The 20,157-nt window shown below is 44.1% G+C and overlaps 1 protein-coding gene across 1 annotated transcript in view; it reads left to right on the plus strand.

Moving 5' to 3' along the window:
- The first annotated feature begins 17,216 nt into the window (after positions 1-17,216).
- The window catches only part of C6H10orf67 (chromosome 6 C10orf67 homolog), a 97,439-nt gene continuing 94,498 nt past the window's right edge, over positions 17,217-20,157 (plus strand). The window contains exon 1 of the mRNA XM_042055317.1: positions 17,217-17,326. Within this exon, the coding sequence (XP_041911251.1) occupies positions 17,217-17,326 (110 nt within the window). The remainder of the gene's footprint in view (positions 17,327-20,157) is intronic.

Below are 20,157 nucleotides of genomic sequence, written 5' to 3' on the forward strand. Positions count from 1 at the left end.
AAATCGTTCTGACTAAGGTTTCTGAATGAAACACAGAGGATGGACAAACTCCACTTCCTCTCCTTAACTCAAGCTGCTCAGCTATTCTGTTTTCAGAAACCTCAAAACGTATCAGTTGACCAGCTGTCCTGAATGTGGCTTGGCAGGTTTGTGCATGGACACTGAATGAATTCTAAGGGGAAGAAAGAAAGAAAGAGCGAGCAAAAGCCGGCAAGTGTGGGCAGAAGCGATAGCGGTGAAGGGATCCATCGTAGCACGGGTGAATTTCACCCACGTTTGGAAAGCTTGGGGAGAGGAGAGCCACTCAACACCAACTTGATTTTGTTTTCCTTAAAAGAAAAGTCTTTTGCTTTGCCAAAACTATTCTGTGGGTCTTTCCCCGTTCCTTTCTCACAAAGATATAGTAGCAAGGGCTGTGTATCGTGTTCTCAAGAGTTTCCTTTTAGACAGCATTGTGCTGAGGTTCTGAGGCTTACATAGCAGCTTCCCAGGGATCTGTGGGAAAGCCTAGAAAAGTGTGTGAGCTCTCACCCTTGGTCTGACCCAGACCACCAAAGCTCACCTTCCCTGCAGAGCATGTAGCTGGCAAGCTCACAGCTCGTGGGAAGACGTAGAAGCGTTTAGAGTTCACTTGTTTGTGAATGAGACAGAAGGGCCATTTTTCTTGTCTCTGCATTCCATGACATTTACTGAGTGATTTTCACCTTAGAGAGATCAGAAGCTTAGGAATGTGTGCCAGGACCACTGCTGCCAGTCAGTTAGCGACAGTGTAGCAGCTGGGGCAGGATGGATGCTTTGAGATCAACTGGCCCAGTTACCCTGGGTTGTATGGCCATTGCTGTGTTGGGCTAAGTGACTTCCCAGAATACCTTCCACCTTCCTCACAGTCTGCTCTTGTCCTTTTAATTGAGTCTTTTTTTTTTTTTTTTTGGTTTTTTTGAGACAGGGTTTCTCTGTGGCTTTAGGAGCCTGTCCTGGAACTAGCTCTTGTAGACCAGGCTGGCCTCAAACTCACAGAGATCCGCCTGCCTCTGCCTCCCGAGTGCTGGGATTAAAGGCATGCACCACCACCACCCGGCCTTAATTGAGTCTTAAATGAACTAGAAGCTGTTTCTTCAATTAACCTGTTTATCTGCTGTTAGATTTCATCCTCAGCTATAGGAAATCATTGTTCTAGAAAAGTCTTCTGAGGTCATACTTGCTAAAACAAGTTTGCAACTTGTTTTAATTTATTTTTTTGTATGTCTACGGATGTTTCGTTGTCAAGTATACCTGTACATCATGACTGTGCAATGCCTGCAGAGGCCTAAAGAAGGCATTAGATAGGGTAGAACTGGAGTTACAAACAGTTGTGAGCTGCTGTTCAGGTGCTGGGAACTGAAACCGGGTCCTCTGCAAGAGCAGCGTGTGCTCTTAACTGCTGGGCCATCTCCAGCTCCAAAAGTTTGGATCGTAAATGTGCCTCTTTAGTGTTGAAAAGTTAGTCCCCATGATGGTTCATCTTCACCGTCAACTTGACTGGATTTGGTTGGAATCCGTCAGGAGACACTCTTCTGGACTTACGTGTTAGAGCATTTCCAGGCAGGTGGGACTGAGATGGGAAGGCCTCCCTGACGTAGGGCAGCACAGTCCCACAGGCTGGGATTCCAGACAGAATCAAAAGAGTAAGGTAAAAAGTTAGACAAGGATGAGCATTCATCTCTCTGCTTGGTCCCGACTGCGGACACAATAGGAACAGTTGCCTGATGTTCTCACCTTCATGCCTTCCCTGCCGCGAGAGACTGCATCCTGCAAACCATGAGCTAAGGTAAATGCGTCCTTCCTCGAGCTGCTGTTGCCAGATATTTTGCCCCTGGCAACAAGAAAAATAACCAATCCATACCTCAATGCAGCAAGGGTGAGAGGTGATAGGCTCATGATGCTCTGCTCTCACCATGGGATGCACTCATTGGTGGATCGGTAGCTGAAAAGGTGTGTAGGCAGGGGTGTTCTAATAAAAAAAAATTTACCTTGCTCTTTGCTTCCTGCTGCTGTTTCGGTGTCAAAATACCAGAGAACTCACCAGAAAGAAACAGTTTATCAGGCCTCCTTGTTTCAGAGGTTAGTGGTTTGTTGGCTTCACTGATTTTGGGCTTGTGTAAGATAGAGCATCATAGCAGAGAGAAGATGGCAGGCACCCTAGAATAAGGCTGCTCACCTGCTAACCAGGAAACAATGGAAAACAAAAGAAAGAACTGAGGTCTGAATGTCCTCTTGAAGGACATTGTTCTCTAACATACATAACCTAAGCCCTCTACCATGCTCCACCGCTACATGTTCCGCCTCCTGCTCCACCTCTGGAGGCCCTGCCTCCTGATAGCATAGCCTTTAACAAAAGGACTTTAGGAAAACATTTAAAAATGAATCTATACCAGAAGTCAAGGCATTGCTGAGTATCCAAAGTAAGAGTTCTAAAACTGTAGGATGAGAAGGCAACTGGAAAAAAAATCAGTGGATTCAAGTTTTGTTTGTTTTTACAAGAGAATGAGCTGAGCATTTCAAAAGGCAAGATAGAGCAAGCAAGGCAAGTCGTAGGGTGCATATGCATTCATATATAGGGCACACCAAGGAAAGTTAGCTACCTGCTTCCCCTTCTGATTTGCTTCATTTCTGTAATACTGGGACCATTAATATTAATGTATTCACATAGCCGATCAAAATGAATGACAACCAGCTGGGCGGTGGTGGCGCACGCCTTTAATCCCAGCACTCGGGAGGCAGAGGCAGGCGGATCTCTGTGAGTTCGAGGCCAGCCTGGTCTACAAGAGCTAGTTCCAGGCCAGGCTCTAAAAAAGCTGCAGAGAAACCCTGTCTCAAAAAAAAATGAATGACAACCACTGTTTAATTGGTAAGGACCATTAGCCTGAGCTCTGCTAATAAAGACCAATAGAGGCACTGTCTTCTGGAAGCGCCTCCAAACACAATTTCTCTGCTTCTTGGCACATTCCTATTTCTTCAACTCTTTGCCTCTGGCTATTGTGCAGATGCAATGGCCATGACTGAAACATTTTGAGAAATAAGGTGACCATATTCAATGAGTCAAGGCATAGAAGAAAGCTGGTTTGGGTGGAGCTGAGCGACCTCACTATCCGTGATTGCAAACTTCTACACAGAAGGGCAGTAGACTTCTATTATGTTTTGAATACCCTTTCTAGATGGTTATTATACATAGACAAACTTATCCCACTGAGCTAGTGGGTTTGGTGGTGGGAGTTTAAAGACCTCCGTGTTGGTTTATGAAGTAAAATGGGGCTCAAAGGACAAGAGGGAAAGACGAGAGAAGGACGGCAGAGGTGTGGAGAGAGGGAGGCTTGACGTAGCAGAGCCAATAAGTAAAGCAGTGTATCTGCTTCATCTCTGGTCTCCAGATCAAATCCCCACTCTCCTCTACCCAGATGTGGCTGCAAAAGCTGATTTCAATGCAGTTCCAGTCAGCTTCTCTCCTCCTCCAGCTCAGTCTGGCTTGGTAAACCCGAGGCACCAGCTGGAGAGTGAGAATGAGCAGCCAAGCTGAGGACAAGTTCAGCAGTGACTGCCCTACCCTTCTGAATTCTGCAGGCCCGGCCATGGCTGGGTTCTGGCTTGCCTCTGATGTTCCTGTGGGTTCTGGGATATGCTCTTGTTGGATTTCCATCACCAGGACCACACCTCACCAAGTTTTCCCTTCATCAGCCCTCCTCAGCCCCTTCAAAGTGAATCATCTGCTTCCTGTTGGGCCCTGTTGGGACAGATGTTTTGCTGGGTTAGCTCTTTTGTGAATCTAAGTATATCGGTCTCCTTTCAATTGTGATTAATGTAACTATGCTTTGATAACTCTAATTTCATTTTGAGCTTTTCCGTATAACCCACGCTGTAACAGAGCCAAGGGCGGTCTGAGAGTCGCCTTAAGAACATGAGCCAGTGTCTGAAACTTTCTGTCTGCCCAAGGTTGACATCTGGAAGTTAAGATAATACACCTCTTTAAGACTATAAATCCCAGGGACCTCAGACTGCCATTTAAGACACACCTCTCATTTGGACAGCTTTTCCCACAGAGACACAAAGTGTTTGGCACATTACAGGTGTTCTGCACTTGGATGCCTTTCTCATCGCAGCCCTGGGTATTGAACTAGCAGATGATTAGCTTGGCAAATGCTCTAGTGCTGAGCTATATCCTAAATGCCACCTTGCATTATATGTGGTGGGGGAGGCAGATTTTTTGTTTTATTTTGAGATAGTATTTTGCTATGCAGTTCATGCTGGCCTTGAACTCATGATTTTCTTGCATCAGCCTCCCAGGATTGCTGATATGAGACAACCATATTCTTTTACTTGTTTTTGTTTATATTTTAATATATTATTAAATTTAATATAGTATATCTATATTTTTGCTTATTCTGCTTTTGCGTCTATTGTAATAAACTGATTAATTCAGGAACTGTCTTTGTCGTTTGAGTAGTGACTCTTAGCCAGTTAAGACTGTCAACAACTACTAAGGAACTGGACCACTTCGTTTGATCTGGCATGACAGCCCCTGACTGGGGCAAGCCCTGACGTTGCTGTCCACAGTCCATGGTGAAATCAACAAGCTTTATGCTGTGACTCTCACAACTGTATCAGGCCTGGGTAGAGGCAAAGAATAAGTCAGAAGTCAGCTAGCTGTATATACCATGAAGAGTCCAATCAGTGACCACATTATCAGTATTGAAATAATAACCCAGAGATTGTCAAGAGTGACCGAGGAAGAAAGGATAAGACAGAAGCCTGGAGATTGCAGAGTGGCTACTTTCCTGGAGGCCATACAGTCAGAGGCCGTGGGGTAGGAAGGGGCTGCACACTAGCACTTGGCATGGGAAAGAGTGAGACACTTGAATCAATGGGCCCAGAAGAGGTCAGATAGCATCTGAGGGCTTCTAAATATCCCCAGAAGGGTTAGATCGAATAGGAGGCTCTGCCTGGGAAAGCCAGGCAAAATGCCAAATGATGTTCAGAGAAAAAAATATTTTCCAAGGCTACCCCATCATTTGGGAACTGGTAGAAGAGGGCAGGCTTGGCACAGGCCTTGAAGAAGGGAGCCTTTCAGCTGGAGAGAGTTCAGGTGGGAAGGCTGGGTAAGGCTATCATGGGACCAGGCATGCCCAAGGAGTGTTTAGAGTCAACTGGATTAACTGGTGTCCACAGAGAGGAATAAAGAAAACATGGAGAGGTACGGCAGGGACACCAGAGACCACCTATAGAATCAATGAGTGATTTACTGGATGGACTCGCAAAACTTAGGCAATGATCATGATTGTGAGCAAAAGGAATTAGAATAAAATCAGTCAAAGGAAAGAAACAGGAAGAGGTTTCTGGAAGAAACAAGACAAGCTTCTAGGGCTTCTTGGAAGTTCTAGGATGTGGTTAATTCTCCCTGAAGCAAAAGTAACAAACAGAAAGTAAGCTGTCACTTAGAAGAGCACTAAAGTCCAGACTTTTCCCAAAGGATTTTATAGTGTCATCTTTTCCTTAACAGTGTGCAGGGGCTGGAGAGATGGCTCAGAGGGTTAAGAGCATTGCCTGCTCTTCCAAAGGTCCTGAGTTCAATTCCCAGCAACCACATGGTGGCTCACAACCATCTGTAATGAGGTCTGCTGCCCTCTTCTGGCCAGCAGGCATACACACAGACAGAATATTGTATCCATAATAAATAAATAAATATTAGAAAAAAAAGAAACAAAAAAAAATAAAAAAATAAAAAAACAGTGTGCAAACCCTAGACTCCAGGAAGAAAAGGTATTTTGCATGAACCACACTGTTTACACAGTATAAATACACTGACGAACTCTTACCAGTTCAGAAATAATGGGGACCCTTCTAAACCCAAGTTGTCAGAGCTAGCCAAGGGTCAACCTTGGTAGCAGGCCACACTCAGCTAACATCTCAAATGTGTCATATTCTGTGCAAGGAATTACTAAGGCTTTATCCTAGGAGGACATTAGACACAAGCTTAAGGGCACTTGTCTAGACACTAGCAAGACTCATGGAGATGAAAACAGGCTCATCCGGAAGTGTTATGTAGGATGTTCGATTCAGAATTATTGGAATTACTGGAAGAAGGGACCGTGGACTGCAGAGGGTCCAGCCTTTTTCAGGTCAGAGAGACTGGGAGCCAGATGCTGAATTGGCAAGAAAACACACAGACTTCTTTTCTGGGGGATAAAATCTTCTCTTCTATTTTATTATTTCTATTGCTTTTTTTAAAACTCTGCTCTTTTTGTATTCTGTTCACTACCCTGATATTTCCCTTTTTTCTCTTTCCTGATGATTTCCTTTTTATTTTTTCCCATACACACACACACACACACACACACACACACATACACATATACATATATACGGTATACATGGTATGTATGATAAATGTGGTGTATGCATATATATGGCTTATATGGCCCAGAAAAAAATCTTTCAAGAAATAAAAAAGTTGCAATATGGTTACATGCTATTTTTAAGTGAATGATTCCAATGAATACATGTTAAATAAAAACATTTCCCATTTCCCTTACATGAGTAAACATTTTATGTATTACAGGTAAATGACAAATTGTCCCCAAGAACCTCATACAGTTAAATGTTTATCTTTTAGACTTTTCATAGATCAGGACCCTTTCTGCCATAACCGTTTATATAGGCAGATTTTATAATTGCCAGAAAAACAGATTACTAGTTTCACTTTTTTTTTGCTTTTTGGTTTTTTTTTTTTTTTGGTTTTTCGAGACAGGGTTTCTCTGCAGCCTTTTTAGAGCCTGGCCTGGAACTAGCTCTTGTAGACCAGGCTGGCCTCGAACTCACAGAGATCTGACTGCCTCTGCCTCCCAAGTGCTGGGATTAAAGGCGTGCGCCACCACCGCCCGGCTTAGTCCAATTATCTTAAGTAACCATCTAATTCTTCATTGTCTGGTTACATGAATTAATTGTTTAAAGCTTTGTTTCAGCTATGATACACACTGAAGCCTGTCAACACATTTCCCAGTATCCAAAGGAGCTTGAGCTAGCCTGACTCCTAGGACTCTACTGTTCTCCTTAATCATTAGCCACATCACAGTCTATATGAATTCCTCAAGAGAAACTTGTAAGCCTTAGCTGTGTGACACTTTCCTGTTCCTGTTTTCGCTACGCTGCAGCTCTTGCTTTATCAGGGGTGAGGGCACTAGTATATCCTACCTTCTATATTCATTTCTCCCCTTTACTAACCTCTGTCACAGTCTCTGAAACTCAGCTCCGGTGATGTCCTCTCCAGGGAAGTGCCTAACAATCCCTAGGAGAGCCTGTGGGTGGGGGCAGCTTGAGCCCACAGGAGAGAACAGGGCCAGAGGAATCCCGCGGGTGGATATGACCGTAAGTGGAAGGATGATGTTGTTTGACGGCTAGCTGAGAATTCCCTTGTTTTTATGTTCTTCGGGTGGCTTCTTTGTCTCCCAGAGCATCTTCAAGATAGCAGAGTTGGTAGTTTCAGTTCAAGGTGACTTTTGGATCAAAAAAGCTGTTCCATGCTCATGAAGAAAGTTTGGTGGCAGGGGCAGAGGGACACATGAATAAAGTCTCCATCCCTGCAAGCATGCCTGAAATTTCATTTTGTTTTGTTTCATTTACTTTTTATTTATTTATTTATTTATTTTTATTAAAAATTTCCGCCTCCTCCCCACCTCCCATTTACTCCCCTCCACCCTCCTCTCCCCTCTCCTGTCCAGAGAGCAGTAAGAGTTCCCTGCCCTGTGGGAAGTCCAAGTTCCTCCCACCTTCATCCAGGTCCAGGAAGGTGAGCATCCAAACAGGCCAGGCCCCTCCAAAGCCAGTATGCGTAGTAGGATCCAAATCCAGTGCCATTGTCCTTGGCTTCTCAGCATCCCTCATTGTCCGCCATGTTCAGGGAGACCGGTTTTATCTCATGCTTTTTCAGTCCCAGTCCAGCTGGACTTGGTAAGCTCCGAATAGATCAGCCCCACCATCTCAGTGGATGGGAGCACCCCTCACAGTCCTGACTTTCTTTCTCATGTTCTCCCTCCTTCTGCTCCTCATCAGGACCTTGGGATCTCAGTCCGGTGCTCCAATGTGGGGCTCTGTCTCTATCTCCATCCATTGCCAGATGAAGGTTCTATGGTGATATGCATGATAATCATCAGTATGGCTATAGGATCTGGCCTTTTCTGACTCCCTCTCCTCAGCTGCCCACGGAACGAGCTAGGGGCATCTCCCTGGATACCTGGGAACCCCTCTAGAGTCAAGTCTCTTAATAATCCTAAGATGGCTCCCTTAATTAGGATATATGCTTCCCTGCTCCCATATCCACCCTTCCTATATCCCAAGCATCCCATTCCCCCAAGCTCTCCCTATCCTCCCCTTCATGCTTTTCTCTCCCCATCTCCCCTTGCCCCCAACCCACCCCACCCCCAAGTTCCCAATTTTTGCCTGGCAAACTTGTCTACTTCCAATATCCAGGAGGATAACTATATGTTTTTCTTTGGTTTCACCTTCTTATTGTCTTCTCAAGGATCACGAATTATAGGCTCAATGTCCTTTATTTATAGCTAAAAACCGATTATGAGTGAGTACATCCCATGTTCATCTTTTTGGGTCTGGGTTTTAGTGGGAAGGATGGATTCTAGGACTTTGGACATGTTAAGCCAGGTGCTCTAGCCCTGAGCTAACCCCCCTTGCCCTGTTGAGATCGTTTTTAATCTAAGGAAACTACTATGGTTGATATTAAACTTTAATTTATTTAGATATGAAGGGAAAAGCAGAACCAGAAGATGAAAGATTTTTTGGGAATCTTGTCTACTAATGTAAGTAACACTGAGAAAATGTGGAGGAAAGAATAAACTCATTAATAACCTCACCTCTGTTGTATCCATTTTCTTCTCTTTTATGTCCTGTTCTTTTTAAAAATGCTTTGCCCATTGTAACTGCAAATGCTTCCATAGGGTTTTATGGTTTTACTCATAGGATTCAAGTAATTTTGTGTCTTGTTTTTACAAGGTGGTACAGGATTTTCATATTTATTCGTATTGAGTCCCATCCTCTTTTTGTAAGGGAGACCTTTTGTTGTCTTAATCAGCAATTAAGGACTAATAGCCCTTTATCAGGAAGGCAGGGCACTGGAGTAGAGTGTATCTGTATTTTACCACCCCCTCCCCAAATCAGGTCATGATTATCTAAGGACTGCTGGGGCGGGGTCAGAAGGGCAGTCTTTGGGAGAGGATGCCTGAGGACATCAGAGGCCACGCCCTTGACCTTGAACACACTAATCTCCCTTCAGCTAAGCTGTTGGGGTTAACAAGGAAAACAAAATCTAAAACCACAGACTGTGCCAAGCTTTGGAGTTTGAAAAATTGGTACTAAAAAGTTTTCAGATATAGTTGCAAAGGAGGCAATGTTGATGCAGAGATTAAAATTCACTAAGACACACTAAGAAATCATGGGCTGGGTTGTTACAGGCAAAAGGGCCAGTACCAGCGAATTCTTCAAGGTGAAAAGAGCGGAATGAGGGAAGCCTCTCTTGGCTTGGTTACAGTTCAGGCATAGTTCCCGTTTTCTCCCCAGGTAACAGGGAAACAAAAGTCCCAAAGAAATGTGTTCCTTTGTGACCCGAGTACTTTGTGAGCATTATAAGATCTTGGCACAAGCTCTACTGCTGTCGTCTGAAGCCGGAGAAGTAACTTGGGAGAAAGAGCATTAGGAATGTGATCTTTCATTTACAAGTTACCAATAAACAGGGTCACGGAAAGTTTGAGGGACCCATGGGAATTCCTCTTTAATGATCTTAAGCAAAATGGGAAGCCACATCAATTAAGCAATTTCAGAAATCTTGTATGGTGTAAATGCGCTGCTTCTCCATTTACACAGAGAAAAACAAGATACCCCCCTTTTCTTGATCTAGCAGTTTGAGTCTGCAACCTAGTGATTCTCTGTGATTAAAAAAACAGTTCTCAACATGAAGTGTGTGTGTGCGTGTGCGTGTGCGTGTGTGTGTGTGTGTGTGTGGTCGTGTGTGTGTGTGCGCGTGTGTGTGTGCATGTGTGTGTGCGTGTGTATGTGTGTGTGTGTGTGTTGGTAGTGGAAACATCATTCTCTCCTTTCTTGTCTCTGCCCATTTGCCACTGGGCAGACCCATTTCCAGTACAGCTGTAACAAAGAACCCTGCATATCTCCAGTCCTGCTCCTTTCTACCTATGCAGGCCATATGCACTTTTTGTCTTGACTTCTTTACGAGCTCTTTAATGGAAGATTCTTTTGATGTTTCACATCTATAAGGAAGTCTCTCTCTCTCTCCTCTCTCTTCTTCTTCTTCTTCTTCTTCTTCTTCTTCTTCTTCTTCTTCTTCCCTCCCTTTTCCCTCCCCCTCCCTCTCTCTTTCTTTCTTTTTCTTTCATTCATTTTTCTCTTTGATTGAAAATAGGTTTCTTTCTCTGTCACATAATACATCCGATTGTTTATAGCTTCTCCTTCCTTTACTTCTCCTAGTCTCTCCCCACCTCCCCTTCCATCAGATCCACATCCTTTCTGTCTCTCCTTAGAAAACAATCAGGCTTCTGTGGGATAATAATAAATTATAATAAAATAAAACAAAAACTAACACACCAGACCTGGAAAAAACAAACAAAAAAGAGCCCAAGAAAAGGCACAAGAAACAAGAGACCCCTCATTGGCATACTCTGGAGCCTTGTAACAACTAAATTGAAAACCATAACATATATATAAAGGACCTATAGGTTAAAATGGGAGAAGAAAAATACAAATAAAATAAAGAATAAAAAAAATAGTAGGATAAAATTTTAAGAGTGGTTAGTTTCCCCAATAAGACTCTCTCGGAGCAAAGAGCTCTCATTTGCGAGTCGCTCTCAGTTGGAGGGAGTCTCCTTTCTCAAGATGTAATCTTCTGTCCTCTTGCCATCATCATCTTCTTGAGATAGCAGCCTGTGATTGGAGATTGTTTAGAGAGAATCTGTCATGTGATTGGAGATTGTTTAGAGAGAATCTGTCATGTGATTGGAGATTGTTTAGAGAGAATCTGTCATGTGATTGGAGATTGTTTAGAGAGAATCTGTCATTTCGCATGACTTAGTTTTGTCTTCGCAATTAATTAACTTGAAAATAACTCATCGGGTTCCCCTGCCTGGTTTTCTTGACTACTGGGAATTTGGACTTTGGATAGTGTTCTGGGTGGTTTGCTCAGTCTTATTTATTTGAGACAGGCTCATGTATGGAAGCCTAGCCTTGAGCTTACTATACAGCCAAGAATGACTCTAAACTTCTGATATTCTTGCCTCTGCCTCCTGAGTTCTGGGGTTGTAAACATGAACCATGGCTGCTTTATGAGGCGCTGGCAACAAACTGAAGATCTTTTTAGGTCAGCACTCTGCTCGGATCTACATCTCCAGCCTGAAGTCTTCCTGAGAGACTTTCTCAGTTCCCATTCATTTAGCAGCATTTATTGAACACCTACCCTGTAGAAGAAGGCAGTGACGAGGGCCCCGAGACGATGAGAACGAACAAGAAGGAGCACTCTGTACTACTCAGCAAAATCTGTTCCACTAAGAAAGTTTTAATTATTTCTTATGGCTTCTCACAAAACTCACTGATTTGGGTAATAGGAAACTGGGATTTCTTGGAATGAATGCTTTGTCTTCTGAAGTTGGATAAAGGTAAAGAGAGCTGCTTCCACGGGTAATGGGGAAGCAGAGTCCCAAAGAAGCCTGTTTCTACAAGGTTGCTACAAGATCTTGGCACGAGCTCCCCTGTTACAGTCTGAAGACTGATTGGTAGTTTGGGGAAAGAACATTGGGGAATCAATCTTCATACCAATTACTAATTTGCATTGCAACTTTGATCTCAGGTAACAATGAGTACAAGTCTCAGAGAACCATGAAAACAAATCACAATGAAACCAGGTTATTTGAAGGAAACTGGGAGGAACTCACTGAGATCATCAGCCTTGAGTCAGCTTCTTGGATCTTGAGGGTCCCCCCTCCCCAAGGAGGGACCGGTTCAATCTGGAGGAAGGGGCTACACAAACAAACAAACAAACTGAAAACCAGTCCTTTTCAGAGTGGGGGCTTCCTGCTTTGAGCAGCAGTTGCTGGATCATCATTCCCACACTGTTGATTCCTGCAGACCTGGTGGTGACAGGAACCAACTGTGTGACTCATCCACAGTACTCTGGATGTGCAGAGAAGGGTTTCCAAGCAACAAAGCCAACATCACAGCAGCAACAAGCCTGCCTTTCAAACTACTGCGGCTACATGTACCTCCCCCTCTAAGTACTCAAGATTGCTAAATACAAGTTTTGGCGCAGAAATTCATTTTTGTGTTAAGAGTTTAAAGCTAGGCCATTCTGGTTACAGTGGCACACACCTTTAATCCTAGTATTCAGGAGGCAGAGGCAGGAATCTCTGTATGAGGTCAGCCTCATCTAGACAGACAAACAAACAAGGCTATACAGTGAGCCCTTGTTTGAGATATACACCTATATCTGTCTATACATACAAAGAGAGACTATATTGATTACAGGTGCACAGTGTTAATGGGAGAGCCCAGCTGCCTGCCAGATAAAATCTAACTTGATATACCTGGAGGACCTCTTGATTCTGAGTCTTGGCCTGATATAGGGAATCTAAACTGTCTGCAGTTAATCTCTCTCCTCTCTCTCCTCTCTCTCCTCTCTCCTCTCTCTCTCTCTCTCTCTCTCTCTCTCTCTCTCTCTCTCTCTCTGTATATATCTGGCAGTTTATGAACCAGAGACAGTGATGATATGGGTTGCCCCTCTCCATGCTGTGAATATGTTTATATCCATTGGTTAATAAAGAAGCTGCTTTGGCCTATGGCAGGGCAGAATATAGCTAGGTGGGAAAACCAAACTGCATACAGGGAGAAAGAAGGTGGAGTCGAGGGAGACACCAGCAATTGCTAGAGAAGCAAGATGTTAGGTAACAAGCCATGAGCCTTGTGGTAAAATATAGAATAATAGAAATGGTGGACAGAAAAGAAGCCTCTAGTTACACAGTAATAACTTAATAAAACAACATGTGGGTTTTTTTCCTTTCCTTTTCTTTTTTTTTTTCAAGATGGGGTTTCCTCTGTGTAGCCCTAGTTGTCCTGGAACTTGCTCTTTAGACAGGCTGGCCTTAAACTCGGAGACCTTCCTGCCTCTGCCTCCCAGTGCTAGGATGAAGAGAGTACACACCACACCCTGCTTAAACAGAGCAGTTTTAACAGTGTATTATAACACAAGTTCTATGAGTGGAGGAGCTCAAAATAACCCTGCTCTGTATTATATGTAGGGTTGGTACTGTCTTTGGAGGGAATGATTGACTTAAACCATGGAAAGTAAAACCACAGGTCAGGAGTCTTCAGCCCTTACTCTGGCCAAAATCACATTTCTGCCCAGATTAAGTCTTTGTCAAATGTATGCATCAGAGAACATGAACCGGTCATTGGCCTGCTTCCTTGTGACAGTGGAAAAGAGCAGGTAACATGGTGGCCCCATGGGATGATTTATTCAAGTAATAGAAAAGCCTGGGCTGCCCTCCTTCCCAGGATAAGAGACGCTCTCTGGGTCTGATGACAAAGAGTTCCCAGTAAGAGTCTTTCATATCTTATTTTGCTACTCCACATTAAGGTAGTATTATAGCTGGTAGCTTTTTCTTAGCATCTTACAAAGGATTAAGTCTTCCGTGGCATTAAATATAATGATTGTCCCTATATTGTCTCCAGCCAGATTTCAATTTGTCCCAGTCACCTCCTCTGTACTCAATGGCAGCACATGACAGTGTTCCTAGGGCATAGGCAGAATGGAGGATCCACTCTACGTTACCCTTGGCAGTGAGTCCCACCATTTTTCTCTCACTTGGCCCTTGTTCCTTTCTCAGGGGCCCTGATTTAAAGTTAGCTCTAAACACAGGAAACAGTCCACCCAGTGCTCAAGGACCTCTGACAGCCGGCATCCCAATTGTAACGTAGGTCATACCTGCCCAGACTCTCTGCCTTGCCTATCATTGTGACTTTCATTTCAACCAGGTGCCAAACAATCATTAATGGATATTTACAGTGGAGATGGTAACTTGCTGCAACCCAGTTTAAGACATGATCTAGTCTCCTTGGTTTTACCTCTAAAGGATTTAGGGCATAAAATTGTCCTCTCTGGCTGGGGCTTCACTGTTTCCTTTCCCAAGCCTTTACTTCAGAGCTTCAGTTAGGGACGGAGCATTACATAAAACAAGTTTACATAACAGCACCAGTACCACATAATCACATACTATGGTTGGTGATAAAGGAAAAATAAGCACTTCCCATAGCATGACTCTCTCAAAAGAATTTAAATTACAAACCTAAACTGAAACCTCTTGGGTTTTACTAGAGTTACAGAACTGATAATGTCCAACTGGGATATATAAATTACCATGTTCAAAGCAGCCACTTGACTCTTAATCAAATCTTCCTGCTATTTAATCTAAGGTGCGATCCCTCTTGATAATTGGCAGGTGACATTTTCATAGGAAGCCACAGTATATTTATACGTGTGTGTGTTTAAGCTGTGCCCTCTGTCCTATTGGCTGAGGAAGTAAAGAATCATTCTAGCTTTTGAAATGTTCAGCTTTTAGGAAGCTGAAAACCTTGGATGTTTCAGGTGTCTGCTTCGGGGGTGGTTTGGGAAGAGGAAAGATTGTTTTAAGAGCATGATTGGGGTCTGTTTTGTAGTGTGCTGTGTGGGCTGTGAGTTCTTCCCACTTTACAGATTATGCCAAACTGCCTGTTGAGAAAGGTTTGTTAGCCAGCTTTTGTTTATAAAACACCAGAAGCTTGGGAATCTTAAATATATGAGCCCAGTATTCGAAACTGAGTTTAGAGCCTATATTTTTAATATTTAGCCTGGACTCCATGAACTTTCTCTACTAAAACCACCAATGAGTCCCACATCTGATGAAAGAATACTAACTTCACTATGACAAACCTGATTGTGCCAGGCCTCCTTTCTGGAGGTGAGATTGTGATCTGAGGTGAGCAGCTGTATAAGCCGGGACAGTCGGAGATTAAACGCAGGTGGCCAACAGGAAATGTTACGCTGTTCATAGTTTCACACTCGTTTTAGTGCCCTGAGTGCTGAAAACGGAATCTCCTTGCTAGGTGGCTGCAAAGTTCCAATAAAGACGTTTTGTTTTGGTTCGTGTTTCTGGGGGACGGCGTAACTATGCAGCCTGACCAACAAATGCCACACAGCCCTGACCAGTGACTCATGAGCTCAACTGTGAGAACTTGCGTCAGTTTCAAAGTATCATTTATAATTAATTACCTAAGCCACATAGCCAAGAGCTTATCACAGTTCATTATACTATCTTGGCTCTGTTCTAATTTAATCTTTATTTTTCTAAAAAAAATGTGTATGGTGAAGAAAAAGACAATGTGTTGTAGATATCTATATTAAAATACTTTTATATAATAAAAGTTTCCTAAGTTAATGTTGAATTGTTTTCAAGTTGTATATATTTTTTTAAACATAGGATCTCTAGTAAGATTGAGCTTGAACCCCCTATATAGAAAAGATGACCTTGAACTTCTGACCTCTTGGCTCTAGAGTGCTGGAATTATGGGCATGTACCACACGCCCAGTTTATGTAGTGTCAGGACTTGAACACAAGAACTTGTGTGTGCTAAGCACTCTACCATGGAGCTACATGCCCAGCCCTAGAAGTTAGAAAATTTAAAAAAAAAATTACAATATCAGTAGAGCAAAAGTAGCCCTGTCCCCAAGGAAAACAAACCTTTAAAGGTTATTTTGTTATTGTTACAATTTCTGTTCACCACTTATATCCTTCTTCCCTCCCTCTTTCTGTCCCCTCCCGTTTTCTGCCATAGGGACTAAGATGGAGTCTGATATGGCCCTGAACTCTCTATCTTCTTGCCTTCCGCCTGTATCCAGAATGTTGGGGTCACGAGTCTGGGCCACCACACACTACTTTTGGGTGTGAGTATAAAACAGTGATGGGGGGCTGGGGAAACGGCTCAGCTGTCAAGAGCACTTGCAGAGTCAGGGCTTTGGTCCCCAGTAGCCAAAAGGCAAATCACAGCGGTCTGAACAGCCAGTTCCAGGAGATGCATCGCCCTCTTCTGGTCTCCCAGGGCACTGTAAGCAGGCGCCGGCGCGTGCACACACACAACACACACACACACACACACACACACACACCACATGTTTTAAACATTTAAAGACAATGGTGATGTTAGAGTGAATTTCTTTCTGTTTTATACTCCTACCACCAAGCTAATTAGAAGAGAGAGAAGGAAAAAAAAAAAAAACCCAGTATCTTCTGTAGACAATACAGTGAATAAGAACACTTAGCTATAAACAAAGAGATGGCACCCTGAGCTTAGGTGTCCCTTGTCAGCTGTTGTCACTGGGTGATACACAGTTGAGAATGATTGATAGTTTCATCACTAAAAACAGCTTCTCTTAATAATGGTAGCTAGTGAGTTGAATTCCACCGTGCATGGTAAAGCGGAAACTGCCTTTATATTAAATAAGGATGTGGGCCTGTTTAACCTCTGCAAAGGAAATCTTTGCACAGCAGCACTCAGAGTGTATGCGGTCAGGTGAAGGCGGCAGTATTTTTTCAAGCCACCTGCTCTCTTGTGGGATTGCTGACAGCCAAGCCTCTTTATGTCATGAGCATAGCTAATAGATGGGGTCACTAGTTTCCATCTTCCCAGAGGGTGACATTTGGTAACAGGCCAAGCAAAAGAGAGCGACAGGCACGTGGGAGGGGCGTTGTCCAGCCAGGAAGGAGGTTGAGCTCAGAGCCTCGAGAGTGAAGGAAGCAGAAAGGGTCTGGAGGCGTGTGGACCACAGCAGAGTTATTTACGGGGTGCAACTTTCCTTGGAGACATTTAGGAGCCGGCTGGGTTGTGGGCGTCCGGGGAAGAGGTGCTTTGTCCCAGGGTGTAAGTTTGGTAGGGCAGGTGGCATGGAGGAACAGAGGGGCACCTCCGCAGCCCTCCCTGCACCTCCCTGCACCTTAGCCACCCCACCCCCACCCCCACCCGCTCTCCGCTCCGCCCCCATCCCCATCCACCGTTCTCAGGTTTCCCTGGGAGTCGCCATGGCAACGGACGCTGGCTTTGGGACTGAGCCTTTCAGAACTCAGAGAGCAGGCGCACAGCCTGCAGGCATGGCGGAGGCTGAGACTGAGAATTGGGAGGACAGGTCAAAGACCCAAGGATGCCGGAAGATTCTCGAGACCCTCCAGGGGGCTATTGAACAATTTCAATACAACCCCAGGTGACATGCCCGCTGAGCCCACGTACCCTAGAGCAGGCCCACAGCCTCATGTCTTTTGATTTTTTTAAGTAAACCGTAGGTTAAAAGCTCAGGCTCAGGACTGGGTTTCAATTCTGCCTAGCTTCTCACCCCGACCTGACTTAGGCGGTTTATTTTTTTATGCGTCTATTATCTCGGCTGGGAACAGGACAGTGGCCAACTGTGCCTGCTCGTCAGAGAGCACAGGGCGTGTTAAATGTGTTCACCCAAGTACGGTCTAGAGAGCCATACAGAAATGGCACAGAGCTGCTTTAAGAAAAATACCAGAGACTCCAGCTTTTAAACACAGATTTCTTGGGCTGAAAGTCCAAGTACTGGGCACTGATTTGGTGTCTTGTAGTTCTTTCCCATAAACACTTTCTTTGGGACCAGCAGGGGTGCTGTCTCCCAACTTCCCCACTCTCTACCACCACCACCCTGACTTTTTATAACGATACAATTCTAGTTCAGAGGCTCCCACATCATGATCCGTTCATCTCTCTTGACCCCATATCTAGAAGCCATCAAAAAGTAGGGCGTTGACATGGATTTTCTTAGAACTAGAGCACCTCCCAAAAGCACAGAGACAGCCAGCCATACACCTTTGTGTTATTTCAGGGCCCTTGGCTTTCATTCCTCCTTCTTGGGATTCTTTGACCTCAACCCTACTATTGTTATTTAGATAATGTACAGTTGGCATTTCTTGTGTGTGTGTTGGGGGTGGGGGACATTTTTCTTAAAACACCTTTTCAAAGTAGTAGGCACAAAGCCTGGGTTAACTGCTATAAGATGCAGTTTCAGAGGTGGAGGCCTCGGGGAGCCAGGTAATTGGTTCTAGGCAAGCCCAACACCGTGGAAGCTCCAGGTTGCTGGGGCGTGGGTGGGGGTGAGGCGGTTGCCTATAGCTGGAACAGTCCAATAGTGGGCTTGACTCAGTGATGCCGTCCTGCTGAGCCCAGTCTCCCTAGTGCAACTGTATTAAACAATAGGTAAGTTGATCAAACCGAGTCAGAGTACACACAGACCCTGATTAAGGTACATAAAGACCCTGATATGTGTCAAAAGCACATATCACAGGCAGTTCTTGGTAGACAGCAGTGGGACACTATGTGTAATCTGTTCCTAAGAGTCCCTTTCTCTTATGGATTTCTTGACATTCCACAGTGGAATAAGTCCCCAACAACATTCCAGCCAGACTCAAGGACTGACTGACCTTAGCTGAGTACTGTACTAACACACATTGACTGAGTGCAGGAACCACTAACGCCCATAGCATTTTTTTCTTCAGTGAACCAGGTTGGAGTTCTGAAATGAGTGGGAGAAGCTGAACACCCCCGATACCCAAGGATCTGAGCATAGCTGGGTTAGGGCCTGCGAAGACAGCCATTCATACAAAGACAACTCAACCATGGCGAAGTAGACATTCTAGTTAGGAATCAACGGCAAACTAGTTAAGTCAGGGACCACATGAGTCAGGTAGCATTGGCAGAAGAGACAGAAGCAAAGGGTAGCAAAGGAAATTGTATGTGCATGTTACACACCCCCAAGTCACCGAGCAGAAGAAAAGGGGGAATTATAATTTTAGCTATGGCTCTCAGAAATACTTCACTGTGCTGGCATTAAGAAGAAACTGCAGGGAGGAGCCAGGCAGGTAGATCTGGAGCCAAAACCCTGGCTGAGAGAAGGGGGAGGTAGTCTGGGTATAGGAATACAGGAGGCCTGCATGGCTGTAGCATAGAATGGGGTGAGGCAGAAGAGAGATAGCCAGATTCCAGGGTCTTAGATCACCACAAAGACTTCAGCTTTTATTTCCAAGGAGGTGGGAGGCCAAGAGGATATTGACGTAGAGTCCCGACATTCTCTGACTTACCTATCTATTGGCTTGCTCTGCTGTTTTGATAATAGACCATAACAGGGACAAGGGCACAAGTGGGGAAACCCGTTAGGGGACTTGTATAATATCCATCAAGGAGGATGGTCTTGGGGACTCGCTGTGAGGGCCTGAGTGTATCTCCAGCCACGTACAAAGCTGGATCTAGAGAAGCAAATCTGTAAGCCCATCTCGGGGATGGGGTCCCAGGTGCTCACTGCGAGCCACTAGTCTAGCTGATACGGCTAGAAGCCGTGGTCCCATTCCAAAAAATAAGGCACACAATAGAGGAAGATGCTCATCCTTGACTTCCGGCTTCCCATGCTCACACACAAGCAGATAAGCAGACAATGCTCATGGAAATGGTGGTCATGTGGTCACTGGGGAACAGGAAGCAGTCCTTGGAGGAGCTGGAGGTGTGATCAGATTCTGACTACTCATTTAAAAAGGGATTGGTCAAGTTGACTGATGGACTGTCATGCCTAGCTCCAAGCTTTCTGACTTGAGTGGCTGAGAAAATGGGGTTGCAATGAACTTTGTTGGTAAAGGGAATGTGAGCAACAGGATGGGGTGATGTGATAAGCTCACCGTGGGATACAGAATATCAGCAGTGACTGTTGAAACATCTGTTTAAGCAGTTCAGTAGTGAGACCTGAAGGTTGGACGAGAGATCCAGTTTGGTAAATCAATTTGGAAATAATTTGTAAAATAGTGCTGTGTTAAGTAAACTATAAGATTTGGTGATATCATCCAGGAAATACATATATAAACTTTTACATTATATATATATATGTATATATATATAATATACGGATATATATTTTTGATTTGATATAATATATATCAAATATATCTTTGAAACAGAAAACAATAAAAGAATATTTTCCTTAAATAACATTGAGCCATTCACCACAGTGAAAATTTAGCACCTCTAATGTCATTA

Source organism: Arvicola amphibius, chromosome 6 (genome assembly GCF_903992535.2).
Source record: "Arvicola amphibius chromosome 6, mArvAmp1.2, whole genome shotgun sequence".
NCBI lineage: Eukaryota > Metazoa > Chordata > Mammalia > Rodentia > Cricetidae > Arvicola > Arvicola amphibius.